Raw genomic sequence first — 21,888 nt, 5'->3', positions numbered from 1 at the left:
AACCTGCCCCCAGGTCACCCAGCAGGTCTGCAGCCAACTTGAAAGTACAACTTGTCTCTCTGGTTCCCATTAACAGTGTCAAGCTTCCCCAGAATGCTGGTGGTTGTCAGGACCAGCCTTGTGGATCTGGGTATAACCAGGCAGGTCACCATCCTTCCCTCACCGTCTACCAAAAGCCCCACCTGCCTGGCACTAACTCAAGAGCACGTTTTTCCTTGTGGCGGTTCATGCTGACGTTAATCTGGTGAAAAATCCAGCTAATATTTCCTTTTTTTTCCCCACTGTTTCTATGCAGGAAGACCCTGTGCCCAATGGTCTCCGTGCACTTCCAGTGTTTTATGCTGCTACCATAGCTATCAATGTGTTTTCCATCATGTACACAGGGGCACCAGGTGAGTGAGGCATCCGCAGTGGGAGGCATGGGAGGGAGGCATCCCGCGGGGTATTACGGCGTGACACCACACTGGCAGGTGGCTGTTGACACCGCACAGTTACCTCCTATGTTAGGAGTTAACGAGGGCAACAATAAATCATACACCTCCCCACATGCTTCTATTTGCGCGTGTGTTTTTGTGACTCCCTCCTGATCACTCCAGTTAGTGGGGAATGACACAGCTACCAAGAGGATCCCTCTTTAGAGGAAGGGGAAATATTGAGCTGCCGACTTTGGCTTGGTAAATCTGAGCGCGTGTTGAGCTCTCAGAGGTATTCCAGGTACGTGTGTCAAAGTAGGAAGGTTCAGAGCGGGCAGGAAGAGCAGGAAGGCTGTTTGCACTCAGTCTAACACTATAGCTCCATTGAAATCAGCAGAGTCACTGTTCTGGCAGATCTGGCGTGGAGCCTAGTAATTAAATTCACTTCTTTATTTCCCTTCAATGATAAGAAGCCCTGAGCCTGTTCCTGCATTGAATGCATCTTCTTTCTTGGGTGTTGTGTTTTCATTGCAACTCAGTTAAAGGAAATGATACATGCCATTTTCAGGACTTCAGTTATATTTTTATATATTTGCACATTTTTTGTGCATTTGTATGTTGTGTTTATTTATATTAGTGTTTATCTTTGAACTTACATTTATGTTTTTATATTTACGTTTGCTTATGTTCGCATATTTTATGTTTATATATTTGCATTTATATGTTTATATTTAACTTGACTTAAGCAGTGTACATTTAAACATGTACTTGCATCAGAAGAATTTAGAAAAAAGGTGTTCAGTGCTCTCAACGACTTTATTGAAGACTCCGGTCATTAAATGTTATCTTTAGATTATATTATTACCCCAGAGCCATGAATGAACAGGCAGTTGAAGAAAACCTCCTGAATATGCCCCTGAATTAAGAAAGCAGATTTAGAAAGTGACCTCTTTTGAAATAGAAGTTTGTTTTCTCTTAAGACCTGATGTACTAGATAAATGCAGTTGGTAGATTCTACTTCATAGCACAGCATTACTGAAATTAATAAAAAGCTTGAGAAGTTCCCAATTTGAGGGTAACATAACTTAACTATTCCTTTTTCTCAAGTCTAATTGGCTATGTATCCAAGATGTTTCACAGTAAATCAGCTGTATAACTAACATTTCCTCATTAGTCGTACTGCAGAAGTAGGTCAGGCACTCTGCAGTGACTCATTAAGCAAAATAAATGAAATAAGAATCTTAATGTCCCTTCTGGTTCAGCTTAAGAGCCTCAAAAGTGTGTGAATAAGAAGGTGGGACTCTGGTTTTGATACTCAGGAAACACATATTTACCCTCTGAGGCCTCTGTCCTGGCAACATTTACTCACAAGGATGAATTAATTATGTAGGTTTCAAGACAGGCGTGCATATACGGGTATGAAAGATCAGAGTCCAAGTTTTTTCTTCATTAAGGGTCTGATCATTTAATTGAACAAGTACAAGGAGCTCTGCAAGGAAATACTTACGGGAACAGTAATTGACACGATTGCACATTGCAGGACTGAAACCTCAGCTCTGAAGTGCTACGTTAAGCTATTATCATAAGCAAATAATGGCTTAGATTAAGCTGAGCATCAGGCTTTATTGACCAGAGCAAAGGTCAGGTAAATACTTATCCTAATGGGCAACATGATTTAAGATGCATTAGTGTATAAAATCACTGCAAACTTGTTGTAGCAGCCCTGATGTGGGAGTTTTACCCCCGACTACTCTGGAAATAAGGTCACAGTAGGGTAACAGAGAATTGGAGGACTAAACCTGCAAACATTTGCATGTCAACTAGACCTTTAAATGCTGCACTAACTGATATATATGTTAAAAATTATCAGCTCATTCATGTTGGTTTTGAATACGTTGTGAACACAGGCTTTTCTGCAACAGACTGCTTTTCCACTGCCTGAGATAATTAAGTCATGTTAATTTATGGTTTGCTTGGGTTTTATTTCTTTGTCTTCACAGTACTGGGACTGATACTGCCAATGTGGGCCATTGCTCTAATATCTGTTGGTGTATCCTTAGTATTTGCCATCTTAGTCTGGATTTTTGTGTGCCCCTGGATGAAGAGAAAAATAGAAAGTAAGTAGTTGTTTGATGAAAAATGAGTGATGTAAATTCACAGAAAATTTCATTTTAGAGCTGGAAGTGCCCTTGAGAGGTCACCTAGTTCAGTCCCCACCCACAGGCAGGATGTGCTTAAACTATTCCTTATATATTTGTGTAACCTGCCCTTAAAAACCTGCAGTGGTAGAAATTCAAAACCTTCTTAGGCAATCCATTGCAGTGCTCGCTTCTAGAGTCTAGCAGAAACAGGAAAATAAATCCTGGAATGTCATCTATTTTATATTTTGTTAAGGAAATGTTACAGAGGAAATATCTGGCAGAATTACTATCTCTTAAGTGACTTCTTTACAGTAAGTTGGGCTGATCACAGCTTGTAGCTTTACAATGGTTTATTTTGCTACTCTCAACAAATACTGTGTTTAAAACGCAGATAAAAGTTTCAGTTTTCATTAATAAATGAGCAGCTCTGTGTTTTACTTCAGTTACCTACTTCAGTCAATTTTGTAGGATGAAACTAAGATGCTCTAGAATTTTCTCAGATTAAAGTCTTAGAATTAGGTAAAGAACGTGTATGAAACGGAGCCAGGTTATTGTATCCACGTTGATCTATGTTGTTGATGCAAACCATGGAAACGCAAGCAGCAAGATGGATAGACTGGGTTGAAAATTACAGTACTGTTATTTCCTTAGGCCGGTTAAAGAAAGATGCTGCACTGTCAAGAATATCTGATGAAAGTCTTGATAAAATTCAAGACGAAGAAACACCAGTCTTTAAAGAGCTTCCTGGTGCCAAAGCATCTGATGAGAGCACAATTCCCCTTACTGGCTCCGTAGCAGAAGCTGCTGGGGCATCAGATACTATTGCAAATGGAAATCATCCACGTGTACCATACGGTAAGAACTAAGAGGGTTTATCTTCTCCCTGTTTTGATAGGGCTTCTTAACTGCAAGTAGGTCTCTGTTGTAAATGCTAAGTTAGTGTTTGGGATTTCCAGCTCTAATCCATCTTCAGCATTGTTGGGAAAGATGCTTATTTACAAGTAATGTTTTCTAGAGAGGACTTAAAAACAATTACATTTTTGGGGCTGTATTTCAATTTTAGAAACAGCTGGAAACAAAAATTACTTTCTGTTTTGCTTTACTTTGTATCCTTAATGGTGTTTCCATCCTTTTAAGCAGTGGAAAAACACAGAGAACACAAATTGCTGATGTATGAAGGTTAAATTTGGCATAAAGATGATTAGCATACTACCACAGGAGATGAAAAGATTTGGGCTTTAGCAGACAAATGTATGACCGTTTGGAGTGTGTCCCCTAGAAAAATCTCGCACGTTGTTTTCTGAATGTATATTTATAAGAAGTAGGCTTGCATGCATAAAGCTCTTTTTCTTCTCCCATGTGATGGGATCACGCCTCTACACACTTAGAGGTCTGCTGACTTTGATATCACTTCGCTAACATCTACACAGCCCTATAATTTGGTTAATAAATACCTGATATATTCAACTGATTCTTACAAAATCAAGTAAGTAGTGACGTGAAGCCCTTTGAGTGTGTGCTTCCAGTTTAAAAATAGCTAAAAGCAATTCTGAATGTCTCACAGTGGAAATCGAGGAAGTCAGGAAATAAAAAAGAGAGTGTCTTCAGAAATATTGCTGTAGCTTTTGCGTGTGTCCTACAGCACATGGTAATGTTAAATGTACACAGTGGGAATAACTATCACCACGTTCATAGAAATAAAATATATAAAATGCTGGAAAAGCTGAGGATTTATTTCTTCAGAACGTGAATTTTTTTGCTTTCCATTTTTTGAGAATTTTTAATTTTTTAAAAAAAGTTATGTGTGTCTCAAAAAATATTTATTTCAATACTTTCAAAAGGTGACCTCATATTCAGTATAAATTACAGTAAAACACCTTTCCAGAAATTCTTATTATGCCTATTCAACAGAGACACAGACAAAACCTCAGAAAAAGTAGAGGTTTTTGTACAAGAAAGGAATTTTATAGAAATTACTTTTTCAAAGAACCTGAGGCATTAGCCTTCAAGTATCACTCTTGAACAGCCGATCCCAAGTGACGTGCTGCAGGTCATACAGCATGTTTGGGGCAGACCCAGCACTGGAACAAAGCTCTTTTTGCGCAGAAGATGAGAGAGCTTATCTGGTGGTGAATGGGATCTTGGCTTATTCACTGCATATATTGCAAACTAATCTTCTTTGTCCTGTACTCTCGTATTGCTGCCCTTTTATTGTCTCACGAAGTGGGAGAGAGAGGGCTTCTGTACTCCATTTCATAGAAATAAACCGTCTAAGTTTCTGCCTTTTTAGGAAGAGCATTTTCAATGACACACACTTCTGTGAAATCGCCTGTTACCAATGGCACCTTCAGCTTCGATGGCCAGGTGAGGAGCGACGGCCATGTTTATCACACTGTGCACAAGGACTCAGGTTTATACAAAGACTTGCTCCACAAAATACACCTGGACAGGGCCGCCGATGAGAGGCCTGCGCAAGAAAACAACTACAAACTGTTACGACGCAACAACAGTTACACTTGTTACACAGCTGCTATTTGTGGCATGCCCGTGCATTCCTCCTTTAAGGCAGCGGACACATCAACTCCAGAGGACAGTGAGAAGTTAGTGGGAGACACTGTTTCCTACTCCAAGAAGCGGGTTCGCTATGACAGCTACTCCAGCTACTGCAATGCAGTGGCCGAGGCAGAGATCGAGGCGGAAGAAGGTGGCGTGGAAATGAAGTTGGCTTCTGAACTTGCAGATTCTAACCGGCCCCCAGTTGATCCTGTGGAAGAGGATAAGGAAGAGAAAGATACGTCTCAGGTCCATCTACTTTTCCACTTCCTCCAGATCTTAACAGCCTGCTTTGGATCCTTTGCCCATGGAGGTAATGATGTCAGGTAAGAGGATGAGATCTCACAAACCAGCTATTTCATGACTTCAGTGCTTGGACCAAGGTTTGCCAACATGGCCGATTGGAAAGCGTTTTTCTTTCTGCAGGCAGATGATTGTCAGGGCTGTGTTTTGCAAAGCTTTTGACACTGATGTCCCTGGTGCTTTCCAGGAGTTGGGCTGCTCAGTCTATGGTTTATTTGCTTCTCAATGGGAGCATCTTTTTTATTTGCTGCTAAATAATTGTGCAGTAATTAATTTAATTCAGGTTTAATTCTGGCAAGCTTTGAGGCATTGAGAGAACCCCCCCTGTCATGGCAAACAATGTACAAGCGAATAGGACAATCCCAGCCCCACAGATTTTGCGTTCAATTTTAACTGCATGGTTGGAGACCATCAGTAAATGAGAGGTTTAGACAATTTTGTCACTAGATTATCACATTGTGAAAACAGGTGTGCAAAGAACATCATCGTTTTGATTGCTGCAGCCCTTAGAGATTCCCCTTTGCTGAATCTTTTGCTTGGAGTTTTCCAGGGGTCTAGGACCGTGTGAGGCAATGTATTACTAAATAGCCTAGAAAATCTAACAAGCCTTAGCATCAAAGTCCTACTGAAGTTCATAAACTGCACATACAGCTTCTCCAGTTGCCACAGTTCCCTTAACAAATAAAGGGAGCAATGCCCAAGGAGCTCTGGGCATGTTCCTGTACCCCGTGCAGAGAGGGGACATGGCCTAGGGCTCATCTCCTCGCATTCATTTAAGAAGGTCCCCATCTCCTGGCATAGTTCTGGTACACAGTAGTGGTGGGTTGACCTTGGCTGGATGCCAGATGCCCACCAAGCCACTCTATCACTCCCCTTCTCAATAGAGCAGGGTGGGAGAAAATAAGGTGGAAAAAAATCTGACGGGTCAAGCTAAAGGCAGTTTAATGAAGAAACAGCAAAAGTCGCACGTGTGGAAGCAAAGGGAAAAAAGAGGTGTTATTCCCTACTTCCCATCCGCAGGCGATGTTCAGCCACTTCCTGGGAAGCTGGGCTTCGGTATGTGTAGTGATGGCTCCAGAAGATAAATGTCATAAATAATGAGTGCTGTCCATCCGTCCCACCCCACCCCTTCCTCCTTTCTCTTAGCTTTTACATCTGAGCAGACGTCATACGGTATGGAATGTCCCTTTGGTCAGTTTGGGTCAGCTGTCCTGGCGATGTCCCCTCCCAAGATCTTGCCCACCCCCACCCTACTGGAGAGGCGAGGGGCATGTTGGAGAGCCAGCCTTGATGCTGCAGCGCTGCTCAGCAGTGGCCAGAGCACTGGTGCGTTATCACCACCTTTCCAGCTACCAACACCAGCACAGTGCTGGGAGGGCTGCTGTGGGGCTCAGCCAGGCCCAATACAGCAATACTCCTTGGCAGGGATTTTATCCAGAGCTGCTGTCGCTTTTGAGTTGCTCCTTGAGTGTGGAAGAAGCCAGTGAGTTCATCCTTCAGTCATTTGGCTTAAGTGTGTCTGTCCTTAAATCCTGTAACATTAATATCATTTCCCAGGAATAATGGAAAAGGATTGTCCTCCAGGAGTCTTTATCTCATGTTCATATTGACTCGGGCAGCTGACAGAATCTCAGAGTTGGTCTCAGAAATGTTTTTCTGCACCTCTTTGCCCTCCACCATCTGGTCAGACCCCTGTGTGTCTCATAGCATCTCGTCACTCATCTGCCGACCTGTTTCCCTTTGAAAGCTCGGCCCTGCTTTATTCCACCAAGTACAAGACTTTTGACCAAAGGGCGTAGGATGTAGGCTCAGGATGGAACATTTTACACCTTCCTCATCTGCATTCGTATTGCTCACCTGCTTATAACATTGCTTCATCTGCAAGGCCTTGTTGCACCTCACCATCTCAGTGGCATGTCACTGAAGAGCAGTTTGTGTGGTTTTGCTCTGTCCCTGGGAACATTGCACGTTTTTCCTTTAGGATTTGGCTGGACTGCCTCATCCCTAGGCCTGGAGCCATCAGCTTGGTATTCAGTAGGCACTCTTTCCTGTATCGTGATATGGTCCCCTGAGGAATACGCTCAGAAGCTGCTTGTCGAAGCAGCGATCCTTACTTGGGTTGTAGCTGGGGCTGTACTGAGCCCCATTCCTGCTAAGCCCTCGCCCTGTTAGCCATGCCTTGCTGGTGTTGGTTTCAGCATTTGCAGTGGGGCTTTGCAGCGTTCCTAACTTTCCTAGTCCTCCTTAGGCATCCGGGCAAATGCTGCTCCGCTCAGCAAGGAGGACAGTTGTTGTCCCTCACCCTTGTCAGCCACCCAATTTAACTTGCAGCTCATCTTGAAAACACTTAGAAACATGTGTCTTCCCTCCCCATCCATCCAGCATCCTGGGAATTTGGAACAGAGCTTTCTGTCCTCACTCTTGTTCTTACTCCCTTCATATCTGCAGGGATCTAGCTCTGGGAAGGAGTCCAGGGTCCCATCATCCTCAGGATCAGACGGCAGCAGTGCAGCTTTCTTTGCTCTCAGATGGTCTTCATTGATCAGGACCTCTGCTCTGACCACACTGGGCAAGAGCAAAGACAAGTACCTGTGCTCTGCAAGCGGCCAGCAGCAAGTGCCAAGGGGAGCGTAGGAATAAGGACAAACACCACTGGTACTTCTTGTAATGTGCCCTCGGAAACACCATTGCAGAAAGTTCACAGCCCACCCCCGTAGGTGGTGCCTGTACATACTCCTCAAGGACTTACAGTCGCTTGCCTTTTCTGTAGAAGGCAAGGGTAGTAAAGTTTGTTAGAAATGATCTGTAAGGGTGCAGTCAGTTCAGAAATCAGATTCGGTGTTGATAGGAGCTGACCAGGATGAAAGACAAGGTTTAGGCTTCTGTGCAGTATGCTTTGTTGCATCATATAGCATAATTCCTGCAGAATTCTACATTTGGACTGGCTTGTTGCCTTGGCAATATCCTTTCTTGAAAACTAATATTTTTTTAGTGTTTTGCAGATCTATACTTCCGTGAGTGATCCTACCAAATTTGCCAGGAAGCATGCATTTTTGTTAAATGCTGTTTACTCCAATCTCTTGTTAAGCTGAATTAATGTAATTGCAAAACTAAAGGACAAGTTATCTTTGCTTTGTCAAAGCTAGGAGTAGGATTGGATAGGAACCCATCCTTGCAGCTGTACTGAGTTCCAGCTAAGAAATAAAAATTAAAGACCCCTTTGTATGCCAAAAAGGTTGAGTAGATAATAGATAGATATCTGGGAATGCAAATATCTATCCTGTGGATTATGTAGCAGAGACATTTTGCCAGTCTGTCTAGCAGAGCAGAAGACTTCTTACTGGGCTCTTGGCTCCTCCACACGTCACATAAAGATCTGCAGAGCTTGAAAGGCAGTGTGTTGTTTTAAAAATAATGCAGTAGAAACTAGCTAGTAGCGCAGCTTTCTGTCCACACTTCTGTAAGAAAGCAAGCGCTGGCAAACCGTCTTCCACTGAAGGTTGCTATCTTTTCATCTCCCTCCTTCGTTCACATTCCTTCTCTTCATTTTAGGTGCTGCTCTCAAGCTGCTTCTTTATTTTTTTTCTCAGCTTCAAATCCTGTTGTTAAAATCCCACTTTCCCAAAAAAGCATTTGGTTTTAAGCTTCTCACTTAAATATTTAAGGCAGCACCTCCGTTGTCCATATCTTTTTCTTTGCATTGGTCTCCTACATTCTCTTTCCCCGTCCTGGAACTCACCCTTGTCCTACGTTTTCTATTTATTTTCCATCAGGCTTTTTGCTGATATCCCTTGAAGGGACAGGAGCAGGTAAGAGGAGTGAAGAGAGAAAAATTAAAAGCTAGTGTAACAATTAAGAAGTGCAGGTAGATAAAAAGGAGTGAAGAGAGAAAAACTAAGAGCTAGTGTAAAAATTAAGAAGTGCAGGTAGTTAAATGGTTGACCTGTTTTAGAGGATATTTAAGCATGAAGCATGTGGTACGGACTGAACCAGGATGCATCTCAGAAACACTTTATGGAGCAGGAGTGCCCCATAATAGTTTGGATAGCACTTCAGTGGGCAAAAGCTCATACAGAGATCTCCCTTGTTTCATTGCCCAGGCTTTTCCCCAGGACCTAGAAGAGTTAAACGAGTCTTTTGCCTTTGCCTACAGAACAAACTCATTATAAGGGTAGCTAGGCCCCCAGTTTCTTCCAAGGTGATGCTTTTTAGCATCATAGCGATACCGGCCGTCTGTGCTGTAGGAGCTGATGTTTGCAGCAGTCAGGGCTCATGTTTAGGCTGACATCAGCAGGAATCCTGGCTGGGGCAGTTGTGTGTTAAAAGAAACAGGGAGTCATGGTAACTCTTTATTTGGGTGGCTGTTTTGTTCAGACCATCCCCTCCTGCCCCCCTGCCACAGAGTTTATACGCTGTGTCAAGGATGCTGGAGCCCTTCCAGAGCTGGGACTAACTAAGCCGGGCCGAGAGCCTTGTGACACCATCATGCACATGGGCTGAATGAAATCTAAAGAATTTAAAATCCTGACTAAATGTGTTGGGACAGAACCGCTGAAAAAAATGTTGTTGTTGAACTTAATTAGCGGCGCCAAGTGAGCAGGTCCCACTGGCTCAGCACCCGAGCACAAAGGGAGCACGTCAGGTCATTGCAAGGGCAACAGGAGAATAAAAAGGGCAGGATGGAAAAAAAGACCTGGGCCAGGAGCGTGACACAAGGAGCACTGCCAGCTTCCTAATGCTTGTTCAGAGCCAGCTTTCCAGAGAGTCCGAGAGGCTGGGCTTTGTTGGCTGGTGGGGATTATATGCGCCTGTTAGTTGAGTTGGACTGAGCTTATTTTCTGTAAATATAGGTTGGTTCAGCAGGAATTGTGATGACTAGAGCTCAGCGCTGCAGCCGCAGCAGCCTACCTGTATAAATGCAGGTAGCGGGAGAGGTGCTGAAGCTGTGGGGTTTATGCTGCGTTTCAAAGTCTGGAAGAATGTCTGAATTACCTAGCTCCCAAGAATGAGGGCAATTGGGCAGGCTGTTTTGGAAATGGCTAGAGAGGACTGCTAATCCCATAGCTATCTCCTGTGCTCAGCACAACGGTGGCTGTGGCTGCTTTGCTACAGGGTTTGGGAATGAGAAAGCTATGAGCAAATGGTGCACCGGGCCGCAGCCCATCCAAACAAATGAGAAGACGCTTTTGTTGACTCAAGCGGTGGACTCTGGAGCTTGTTAAACGGAAAGATGCTGTAGGTTGATGTGAGGTTTGCTGATTAAAATCTGCTGTTTGTGCTGTGAAAAAGCGTGAGACTTGTGCTCCTGCACACCTGTCTGTGCATGTGCTTAGTTTTTCTCTCGTACAGATTCCTTCTCCTATAAATGGGTAGCCTCTTCTGCCCCTTCCTACCCCTCCCTCTCTGCCTCAGGCCATCATTCCTGCTGTCACAGGAGAAACCCTGGGGATGACAGAAGGAGCCATGTGCCTTGGCCTGTGTGAGCAGGCATCTACACTCAGCTCATGGATTACAGCCATGGAGGAAGGTGGTTTATTATCGTGATGGTGGCAGGAGCCCTGATGCTCACACAGAACAGGGTGACCGCAGACCATGCCACCTGTCCATGTTTGTGCCCACCAAGGTACAGGCAGTACCAAGGTTCAGCTGGTACGTGCTGTAGGGGGGAGAAACCTGCTTGCAGACATTTCGTGGTTGCGTGTGGGATGTCAGTTTTGCTGCATAAATTGTTTGAACGTGGCTGCTCTAATTAAATTTCATGTGGAGGACTTCAGGACTACCCTTGCGTAATCGTACTTCAATATTATAGGAAAAAGGGGTCATTCGTGTTAGAGTCTGTGGGGAAGGCCATATTGATTGATGGCACAAGCTTGATAGAGTGGCTCTTTTATTATCCAAAAGATATAGGCTACATTACTGAAGACAGGATTTAAAACTATTTCATAGCTATAGCAAAAATGTTTAGTGTGTTTTATGTATTTCTACATATTCTCTCAGTTGAACTGCTGCCAGATAGGGAACATTTGCTAAGCAAAGCAACACAAGTGTAACTAGGAAGTACCTGCTTACCCAACATACAGGGAGAGGAAACCTCTTCTTTCACCTGTCTACAGACTTCACTGGAGTTTTGGGTCAGCACACACAAACAGCCGTGGGATTCACCTTTTCCCCTCCTGCTAAAGTAAATGCAATGGGATTAAAGGAGGGAAGGGGCAGAACATTGCCAGTATCTCAGTGCATACTGAGAGCTTAGTGGGATTCAGTCTCCTGGCTAAATAAGGAGTCTAAAGGAGCTGTAAGAAGGCTTGATTACGAAGTGAGTGTTTCTTATGTCCTCCCTGACAGCTGCAGTCAAGATCACTTAGAATATTTAGGAAGCTAATCTGTCCATTATGATCACTGAGAACAGCCTGAAATCTGATTTCTTCCCTTTTTAATAGCAGTCCATCCTGAAAGTGCAGCCCGTGTCCTGAGTAGATACGAATCTTCACTTGTGTCCGTAATTGTGCAGCTACATGGCATCTTGGTTGGGCCACGCAGGCAAGCTGGAGGAGAGCAGCAAGGAGCAGGGGGCTTGGGTGGACACGAGAATCCCTCCCCATCCTGCTGTGAGCAGGGCCCATGACAGGGCTTGCTGGGGGAAGGCTGGTGTTGGTGAGCGAGGGGGGAGGATGAAAGCAACCCTCCAGGGTCCAGGGAGTTGGGGGTTTAGGGCCAGCATTTACAGTACGCAGTGATGCGTTGCAGGAAGAAATACGTCGCCCTCCTGACTCATTAACGCACCCGGAGCTTGCACTTCACTGGGCACAGCTGTGACACACTTTTATTGCACTGTGATATGTGTACTATTTCAAAACTGTCTGATTATTGGAGCTAGGATAAAACTCTGAATAATCTGAGATCTCTGGAGATTAAGACATAATTTTTTTCCTGTTGGTAAATACAGGGCGATCTTTCTTGTGCCCTTACTCAACTGAGTGCTGTCTCCAGGCATAACTGCAGCATACTCAGTAATACCATCCCACTCATTTTCCCCGTGGGAAGTTCATTTGTGAAAAACTGGTTTGGGAAACAGTGAAATGTCTGGGGGTTTTGTAACTGTATTTATAATATTGGAAGCCTAATATAGATTTCTCGGATGGGTGTTGTACTCGTCATTCAGTTTTAATCAGTGATAATGTATGTGTCAAACTTCTGTCACCCAACTAGAAAAAGTGGCTGAAACAATCTGCCTTTTTCAGGTAGCAGAGAATCAAAGCATGGTCATCAAGTAGTCTGTAGTTTATGGATTGTAATGGAAAGATTATTCAGAGCTTAGCATTCAAATGCGATTAGATTGTCTTTTTGAGCAACACACTGCTCCCCTCAAATAAGGAGTAGCAAGGTAATAGCAATGTTGCTAGTTTAGGAAATATTATTACAAGTTTGATGGGATTTAGCAATAGAGCATGCAGCTGATGGCATCCTTCCATTACTGAAAAAATCCCTATTTTTTACTAAAAATAAACAAACAAAAAACCCGTAGTCCTTGTTCTTCCAGAGAAGGACCTGGACTTGTGACCCAGAGATACCTAAAAATTTCTGCTTGTGTGTGTGTGCATGGGAAACTGTAATTTCTAAGCCTGTCTCATGCTAGCTGAATGTGGGTTTTTTTAGGTTGGTAATACTATCTGTCTCACAGGGGAGAGGAGAAGCCAACTCTATTTATAGTACAGATTCACTGTCAAATGCTGTCTTTCACAACAGCTTTATAAATGGTGCAGGACAGATTCTCAACTGGCACAAGCAAGCAGAAAAAGAGAAGTCATGCCAATTCATGTTAGTCGAGAGAGCTAGCGAAATCATCATGAGGGTCAGGCAGCACTTCAGAAACACTCAGCAGCACTTCGCTGAACCACCATGACACGCGTCTGCAAGTACGAGCGTTACTGTAGATGGCATTTAATCCTGTATCACACCTCCAGCGAAGGCAAACAGCCCCTGCATGCCTCCCCTGCTCCAGCGTCCTGTGCCCTGTAAGTAACCAGGGCTGGTGGAGCCTACTGAAAAATACTGGACATGGAGACTACACGAGAGGTAGACTCGCGAGTTAGGCTTCTTATGCCATCACATTTTATAAACTCATCCCAAAGTTGACTCATAATGTCCGCTGTCTTGTTTTCAGTGGAAAAAAGATACGAGGTGTACAAAACCAAAGTAATACCATGACAGAAGTAGCTTATCTTGGCCTTTAAACCCAATAGCTAAATAATACAGTAACATCCTCGAAAGCACTTCAGTTACCGAGGAGCATAGTGACAGTTTTACACATAGATAGATGCGGTTAGTGGATCAGAGCCCCTGAATGACCACCTCAGGCTTTTTTCTTCTCCCTTTTAACTACCACAAATAAGACTTGGAGCTCCAGCACAAAGGAGAGGTGGTTAAGGCAAGTAAGAGAGCTGCGTGGGAGAGTAAGAGCACTTCTTGAAAATAGACTTGTGAAATGAGTCCTAGCCAAATGCATGGAAGATTTGAGGTCTGCTTTCCTGCTAATCATGTCTTCAGTCAAATGAGATAGAACTGGTGGGAAATACTGTGAAAGCCACATCCCATTCTAGCCAACGTCCTCATGGTTCATCTGCTTAGTCACTCAGCTGTAGGAGACATCTTATAACCACAGAAGGTCTCAAAGCAAAGTCTTTTACCTAACAATGCGGGGTTTCTTTTGATGTGTTGTTTCTCTCTTACTCTCCTGTTGGGACTGGTTGTCTTCTACTGATGAACTCTGCCTAGTCCCAAGGACAGTTGATTGCACATGCTCGTGGTAACGTCTCGAAGCTGATGTGTGCAGTACCAAGATCCTACTCTTTGCAGTTCATGAGTCAGATGCATTCATTGTGAGCTTTTGGTAGTTTTGTGGTGGCACAGGCCTAGCGGCGGCTTCTAAAGCTGTTCTCCATTGGCATAGGAAGCATTGATACCACAAGCCCCTGGGACTGGACCTACTGAACAAATCCAGAAGCTGAAGGAGCCCTCTGAAGAGCCATGATGGTGGTAGATCAGAGCCACCGGCTGCATGCCACTGCCGGTTTGCTGGCTGCTGGTAGCCACTTGCAGGTATTCAGGCTGGGAGATGCCGTTGTCCCTCGGAGCTGAATGTTGAAGTCATATTGAACGTGGTTTACAGGGAGAGGAGAAATGTCTGCCTGGTATGGATAACCAATGGTGTAGATACCCCCAAATGAAAATGCAGTTAATTACCTTTTTGACTTTCCAAGCATATATGGATCCTGTGCTCCTCTGCTTTCTTTTCCTGCAGGGAAGGTATCAGAAGTGCTGCCTCCTTGGGCATCAGTGTTGTCTCTTCTGATCTGTTGGGCAGCATCAGCCACGCGGATCCTCCAAGGCTGAGCATAAATCAGCAGAGTTTTGCCTTGCCTTCCGTTGCCACAAATAAGAAAATAACCTTTTCTTCAAGGATTAAGCTTAGTTGATTCACAGAGGTGTAGCATTTGCAAATAATTAAAACTGGATTTTGGTACAAAAGAGCATAGTTTGCTGCTGTAGTTTTTGAACCCTTTTCTGTCTTCCCATTTACATTAGGACTGACAAATATCCATCCATAATCTCTTCAGAACAGTCAGGAATCAGAGCCTGAGCTCGCTCCAAATTTACCTGTTACTTTCAACAGGGAGGTTGTCCCTGTGTCGTACAGCACTATAAGAAGGGATGTTCAGTTTTCCCTTTATTCATCTGATCAACGTTTTAGTTGCCTTTAGCCATCCTTCTGCATCCATCAGTTGAAGGTACAGTGAATTACCGTTCCTTTTCTATACACAACAAGGCATTTAAATGTGCAAGTAATTTAATCCACACCTGAAAACCCTGGCAAAGAAGTTGCAGGATGACTTAAAAATATTAGAAATGCTTCGATCAAGAATCTCTTCTTCCTTGAAGGTAAAATAAATCTTGCATTTAGGCACTAAGGACTTTTCACATAGCATCCTTTCACTCATGCAAAAATGCAATAAATCAAACGCATACTCAAGCACAGTATTGGACCGGAAATTTAAAGTATTTTTGCTAGTGGAAATCACTCTTTACTTAAAGTGTATTTAGTTCTTCATCATACTACCCACTGTCTTCAAACTCACTGGATTTTATTATCCATGTTAGCTCACTAATTTGTTTCCAGCTTCTTTTTCAAAATCCATAAGAATTATTCATTCCTTTTTGTATCGAAGAGCATTTTGAAATATTTTTGTTTGCCTCACAGCTTGAATGTTGGTGTATGTGTGTGTGTTTACAAGGGAAAATTTGTTCCTAGTTACTTTGCTCCAGGACTGCTTCTCAGGGTTTAGAGCTTGATTTCTTAAGGACCAGAAGAAAGAAGGAGGGTCTCGTGTTGCTCAGATGCACCGAGCTTTGCAGTGCTGACGACCCTCATCTCTTGGCGATTAGCACTCAGCCCCTAGCACCTTGTATCTTGTAAAGATGGGATTCAAGTAAATTATTAACTGTTGGTTACGGTGGCTTGGTTTGTACAACATTTGATGTTAAAACTGGCTGTTACTCCATCTGTGTGCTTTGGAGCGAGACCAGGAACTAAATTTAGCTGGTCCTGGCTGCGGGGCAAGCATAGCTGTCGGTCCTGCCTGCAGTGCTTGCTGCGACCCGCGCTCCTTATCGGTTTACAAAGAGGGGAGCTTCCTGATGGTTTTCAGACTTTTTGAATGACATTGGACAGGTTTGCTCTGCTTTCCTCATGATTACTTAGACGTAAGTGCAGTGTTGCGCCTCTTACGCTTTTTTGGTGGTGGATAAATGCTGCTCAGCAGGGCAAGCGGGTACTCACTTTAGTAAAAGAACTTAAAAAAAAAAAAAAGAAAAAGATAAAAGGATATAGAAGTTCTTACCTGTTTTTTAGTATTTAAGCATCTAAAGTAACTGGATACTAGCTTTCAAGTTTCTCTTCTAACTCTCATGTCTAGAAACTTGACGCCTTTTTAGAATAAACAGAGTCAGAAGTCTCACTCCAGGCACTGGAGACTCCAGCCACCAATATCAAATGACCTGCATTAGGAGTGGGGTCTTCAGTGTTGCTGACTTTTAGTGTTTTTCTAGATAGCAGCAGCAGGGTAGCAAAAAGGGCTTACACTAGCTGTGTATCACCAAGGAGTCCTCTCTGAGCTGGTCCAACTAGCTCTACAATGCATTTGAAGAAGACTAAGTCACCTTCCTGGCTGCATTCGGATCATATCTTCAAACGTTACAGGTTCTCAGACTAGATTATGTTTGTATCTTCTTGTCTATGATGGTAATTTTGTTCATTAATTTCCCTCTTTGACAAAAAGAGCTAATTTAATACTTGAATTTTAAAGATGCAGATCTCTTAAATTGGTAAATTTCGAGGTAATTTCAGCGCAGTACTGAAAAGACTGGGTTTTGTCCCAGAACAGACATAATGAGGTATTACCAACTCTGACATTTCAGGAAACCATTTGTAAGAGAGAAATTCCTTTCAACATTCACTATAGTTATCAGTGATGAGGTGACAAATGAAAAAGCAACATGATAAGAGTCCCCTGCTACAGCCTTTCTGAGCAAGGAAGGGTGTTGCCTGCAGGGTCAAGTCAGAGCAGTGCTGCACACACGATGAAGAAAAATCACACAGAAAGTAAGACACTTCTTTCAAGGCAACTATCTGCATTTTTGTAACTTGGATGATGTTTTCCTGTTTCTCCAGCAATGCAATTGGTCCCCTTGTCGCGCTCTGGCTTATCTATGAGCAAGGTGGTGTAATGCAAGAAGCGTCAACTCCCATCTGGCTGCTGTTCTATGGAGGTGTCGGGATCTGTGTGGGTCTCTGGGTCTGGGGTAGAAGAGTTATCCAGACCATGGGTAAAGACCTCACTCCAATCACGCCATCAAGGTAGGTGCACAGTTGTCATTACAGTTGTGTGTACTTTGTGCGTTAATCAATCTGAGAAATCGCTGCTCCAGGATTTTGTTTGTAACGCTGTCTGCTGGATTTGCTGTGCTTTGATTTTGATGATAACCTGGCTTTGACTTCTCCGTCTTTCTAAAAAACGAAAGAAAAAAATGGAAAAGGAGAGGAAAAAGAAATGAGAAAGAAAGAAAGGAAAAAAGATAACCTTGTAAACTAATACTGAATGCATTGGAGCTGTAGAAGTCTACGTGAACAGAGTGTTGTGCTGATGACCTAATTAGTGTGGCAGAAGGTGCATTTGGAAATGGCAAGATTACAGTGGCTTTCCTAGTGCCCTTCAGACTATTAAAACCATATGTATTTATTACAGTAATTTTCATCCTTAATGCATACTCGACCTCTGCTGGTGCTTAACCGAATTACTAATTAGGCATGATTCACTGCAGCGTAGAGTAGTAAAGGTCCCTGACGCAATGAGCCGTGCAGCTGGGTTACTACAGATGACTAGCCTGTGCCGTTCCCATTATTCAGCCCTTCCTTGTTCTCTTAACTTATTCCTATGCCAAAAATCAGTTGGAGATAAAACAGTCGAAAGAAGAAACGGGTAAGACTTTGGCACGCTGCATGGTATCAGTCCAGACTGATGCAAAGAGTGATTGTGAAGTGTTTTCTTATGCTTCCCGCAGTGGATTCACTATTGAGTTGGCTTCGGCGTTCACAGTTGTGGTAGCTTCCAATGTTGGACTTCCTGTCAGTACTACACACTGCAAGGTATGCCTTTGCCCAGTGACTGCAGTCAAGGCAGTCTGGACTATTCATCTTAAAATCGTGCCGCTCGAGCCAGCGGATAATGGCACAGCGAGGGGAAAACAGCCAGTCACGGAGGACAGCTAGGTGGAGGTGCATCAGCCTGTCTCAGCTGTGCCAGCAACACTGGGAAATAATCAGGCTCCAAAAAAACCGCATTGGAGTTGTCACAGTAAAGTTGCTGAGATCAAGCACAGCGTGAGCCTTGTAGCTGTGGCTAAAGAAAAACAGCACTTGCAAAAACATGACTTCAATTTTAAAGCAAATGATTACAGGGAAGAGCCTGGTTTCCTCCGACGGTGCCATTTGAACCTGGTTGGGTAGCATTTCTCCCTTGTTCAGAGGCTGCGCACCATTCATCATTTATACTTCACTTTCTTGATAAGTGCATGGCATGGGATTTCCTGCATATAACTCTTTTACTACAGGTTTTCCATCTGTCTTTTTTTTTTTTTTTTTTATTTCTTCACAGTGGATTTTGCATTGAAGTAATGTGTGCGCTAACGGTACTTGTAGCCTCAAATGTGGGTATTCCAATAAGCTCCACCCATTGCAAGGTATTGGAGTTTGCAGTGATCACATCAGTAAATCACATCGCTAGGACAAACCATAACAAAATACAAGAGATACTGATCGTTGCAGATTGCCTTCACTATGCGATGTGCCGTGCAGGCAGTGATCGCAAAATAACAAGAACCGCTTTTAAAGCTTGTATGGCTAAGCAAAGTCAGCGTTATAAGTAATTGCACAAAAGTCTGGAACGTCTTTCACCCTTATGTGATCATGTTGAACTAATATAGACCTATTAAAATAATGTAGACTCATGGTTTGTGTGATCCCGGTTACGTGTATTTCAGAGCCACCTGTATGAAAAACACTGCTACATCTTAAGCTAATATTTTAATGTCTCTCTTCTTTTAAACCAACTTGTCCTCACTTTTGTGCATTATAATACAGAATCTGGCCCTTTTAATTTGAACAAGGTTGTTGGTTTGTTTTTTTTTTTTAAAAAGACCAGTTTGAAGTACATACGTAAGCTGGGTAATGAGCAGAATTTGATTGTGTCATATATACGCTGTGTGAGAAGACATTTACATTGTTTGTAGGCAACAGGGAGCATGTGGACATTTACACTGTTGGAATAACATAGTGGGAATTTGGAATTTCGTTCCCCAGGAAATTCCTCAGCCAAATACCCCATCTTTCTTTGCTTCCCCATGGACTCCCAAGCTCTTGGACATGCAGAGCTGTCTGTATCCCTCACCCTCTGGCAGGGCATGGGAAAGCCCCTCTGAAATCAGAGACCGCAGAGCAGCAAAGCCCCTCTGCTTCGGGACATACCACCAAGCCCTACAAGAGCCAGATCCTGTAGGATTCACTGCTGCACCCTGGGGACCTTGGAGCCCTTCCAGCTCTGGCTGGGGCAGGCAGGTTTTCAGGACTAACTGCTCCACAGCATGGCAGGCGGGCTGGCCAGAAGCCAGGCATCCTTGCCTGTGACATTGACCTGGTTTCCAGTGAAAGAGTCAATGAAATCCACACATCGATGCTGCAAAATGCCCCAAGTTGGTTCATTCAGCCTTTTTCTGCTGAAAACCATTTCTTCAGAAAGCCTTCCTCTACTGCAAAATCATCTCTTTCTTCTGGTGTAGAGTTCTTTGAGAAGCAGCCAAGACTGAGCTGCTCTGAAAGGCTGTTCAGATTGCCTGGTGTTGGCCAAACTCTGGTGCCTCTGAATCAAGCAGGGAGGGGAAAAATAATAACAACATGATCCAGTTCTAAAAATGCTAGCCTGAAACCACCTCCCTTTAAGCTGACTGGTATATCAAATGCATGATTAAGAATCTGCCAGAGAGAATAATACAGCTTTGATTATCCCAGTTGCATGCATGAATCACTTCTAGCCACTCATTGTAAAAGAGAAAATACACTTGGGTGCAGACAAATGGGCTGAATTTAAAAAGAAAATGTCTTGGAAGCCATAAGTTAATGAGAGGGCAGCATTAGGAGGTATTCATTGACTCAATGCAGTTAAAAGCTTGGTCTTTTCTAACTGCAGAGCAAACTAATTCTTTTCAAAAAACACTTCCATAAAAGCAGTTGATGTGGTTAGTCCGTATCTGCTCCCCTGTAGTTTGCTGCATCTCATTAGATGGATCATTCTTAATAGGAAGATCCCCATCGCAATAAGGTTAGACCGTTCCAGGATGTCACATTATTATAACCGACTCTGTGTTTCAGCATAATGAGATCATGAGTTGAAAGATTCTAAGCGATCAACACAAGATACAGCAAACACTTGTAACAGATGCATTCCTTGTTTCCTCCAAGGGTCCAGTGAAGGAATAAAAGAACTGTTACGTATCATTTACTCCATGGGAGAATGCCTCTCTGAAAGTGCTGTCGGCCATTGAGGCAGAAACACCACCTTAAAAATCAGCAGAAAAATTATTTTGCCCTTGAAATCAAAAAGAAAACGGATTCAGGGCGAGCCTGGTGCTAAGCCTCTGGCATCAGCGAGTGGGAAGTATTCCTTTCCCCAATATTTGCTCTACAGCAGAATAGCATTTGCTAAAGTGGGAGCCTTACTGAAGGGGTGTCAGTCAACTGAGCGTGCAGCAACTAGATAAACCGATGGCAAAGAAGGAGCAGCGTGAAACATCTTGGGTAGAGGGAGACCTGTTTGAGGTGAAACAATAGACTATAATGAAAAGTGGAGACCAAGTATGAAGGAAAACTCTGAGTGGCAGTTTTCAGGTCTTGGAGCAGATGGGGTGGCAAACTGGAGACTGGTAGCAGGAAGCATTATCTTCTGAGAAAAATCTGTCACACCCTCTCACATCAGGAGTTGCACTGGGTCCTAAATCAGAGGGTTTGGTCTACATGAGGTGGCCACCACCCAACATGCCTGTCCTAAATCTGCAGCCCAGCAGCTTTTCCACGCTCAGTGCCTGCTGAGAGCCTGAACCGCATCATCATCCCCGCCACAAGTCAAAGGGGAGAGGAAAGTTCCCCTGAAAGCCTCCAAGAGGGCCTGAGGGAAAGACCTAACCTTTTGATCCTCCAAAGGGATATGTGAGTCTGAACATGGTAGCCACATCGCTCTGCCTGCACCCTTCCAACCTCCTTTGGGAATTAGCACTGAAAAGCTGGTGTGGTGTGAATGCGTATCTTGCCTTTCTGCTGCCCAGGTAGGCAAATGGTCGTATTGAATCTTACACACACTGCCTGCTATTTATTCTAAGATACGAGATGTAGAAATAAACAGGCATTTCTCGGCTCTAACAGATTGAACGTGCTCGCTTACGGATAAAATCAAAGTGCAGGAGTTAAATGCTTTTTCTGTGCAAAAGCAACTTTGCTGAGGTCATACTTATCAGTTCGGTTTTGCTATTACGATTTTGGGGTTTTGAAAAATATTCTGTGTTGCTGTGACAGAATTATCATGTCCTGTGTGTTATTCTGATGTGCCATTGCACAGGAACAAGAGAGCCAAAAGTATTTCTGTAATGCTTTGAGCAGAGCATACTGAAGGCAAACTGCACTGGTTTCAAACCAATCTCAAAGTAGATACCATCTGAAATTCTTCAGACGGTGTAGTGTCCCTACACCCAAGTTTTAGCTACTCTCCTAACCTGTAGTCCATCAAAATCACTATTAATAAACTAAACTTTAATAATGTTTAAAACAGATTACCAATGCCATCATTGCTGATACCTTTTAAATTTCAGGAAGGACT

At 43.4% G+C, this 21,888-nt stretch overlaps 1 protein-coding gene across 6 annotated transcripts in view; it reads left to right on the top strand.

The window, feature by feature from the left end:
- The window catches only part of SLC20A2 (solute carrier family 20 member 2), a 59,051-nt gene that overhangs the window by 33,532 nt on the left and 3,631 nt on the right, over nucleotides 1–21,888 (top strand). For 3 of the 6 annotated variants that reach the window (XM_056328882.1, XM_056328889.1, XM_056328873.1), the window contains 6 exons: nucleotides 296–392; nucleotides 2,414–2,530; nucleotides 3,206–3,409; nucleotides 4,845–5,433; nucleotides 17,139–17,324; nucleotides 18,029–18,113. In XM_056328882.1, coding sequence (XP_056184857.1) covers nucleotides 296–392; nucleotides 2,414–2,530; nucleotides 3,206–3,409; nucleotides 4,845–5,433; nucleotides 17,139–17,324; nucleotides 18,029–18,113 — 1,278 coding nt within the window. Of the gene's footprint in view, nucleotides 1–295; nucleotides 393–2,413; nucleotides 2,531–3,205; nucleotides 3,410–4,844; nucleotides 5,434–17,138; nucleotides 17,325–18,028; nucleotides 18,114–18,621; nucleotides 18,707–21,888 lie in introns of all 6 variants that reach the window. The other 3 variants (XR_008820237.1, XM_056328899.1, XM_056328913.1) reach the window with 3 other exon arrangements.

Source organism: Falco biarmicus, chromosome 1 (genome assembly GCF_023638135.1).
Source record: "Falco biarmicus isolate bFalBia1 chromosome 1, bFalBia1.pri, whole genome shotgun sequence".
NCBI classification, from domain to species: domain Eukaryota; kingdom Metazoa; phylum Chordata; class Aves; order Falconiformes; family Falconidae; genus Falco; species Falco biarmicus.
This window is presented reverse-complemented; position numbering and strand designations above follow the sequence as displayed.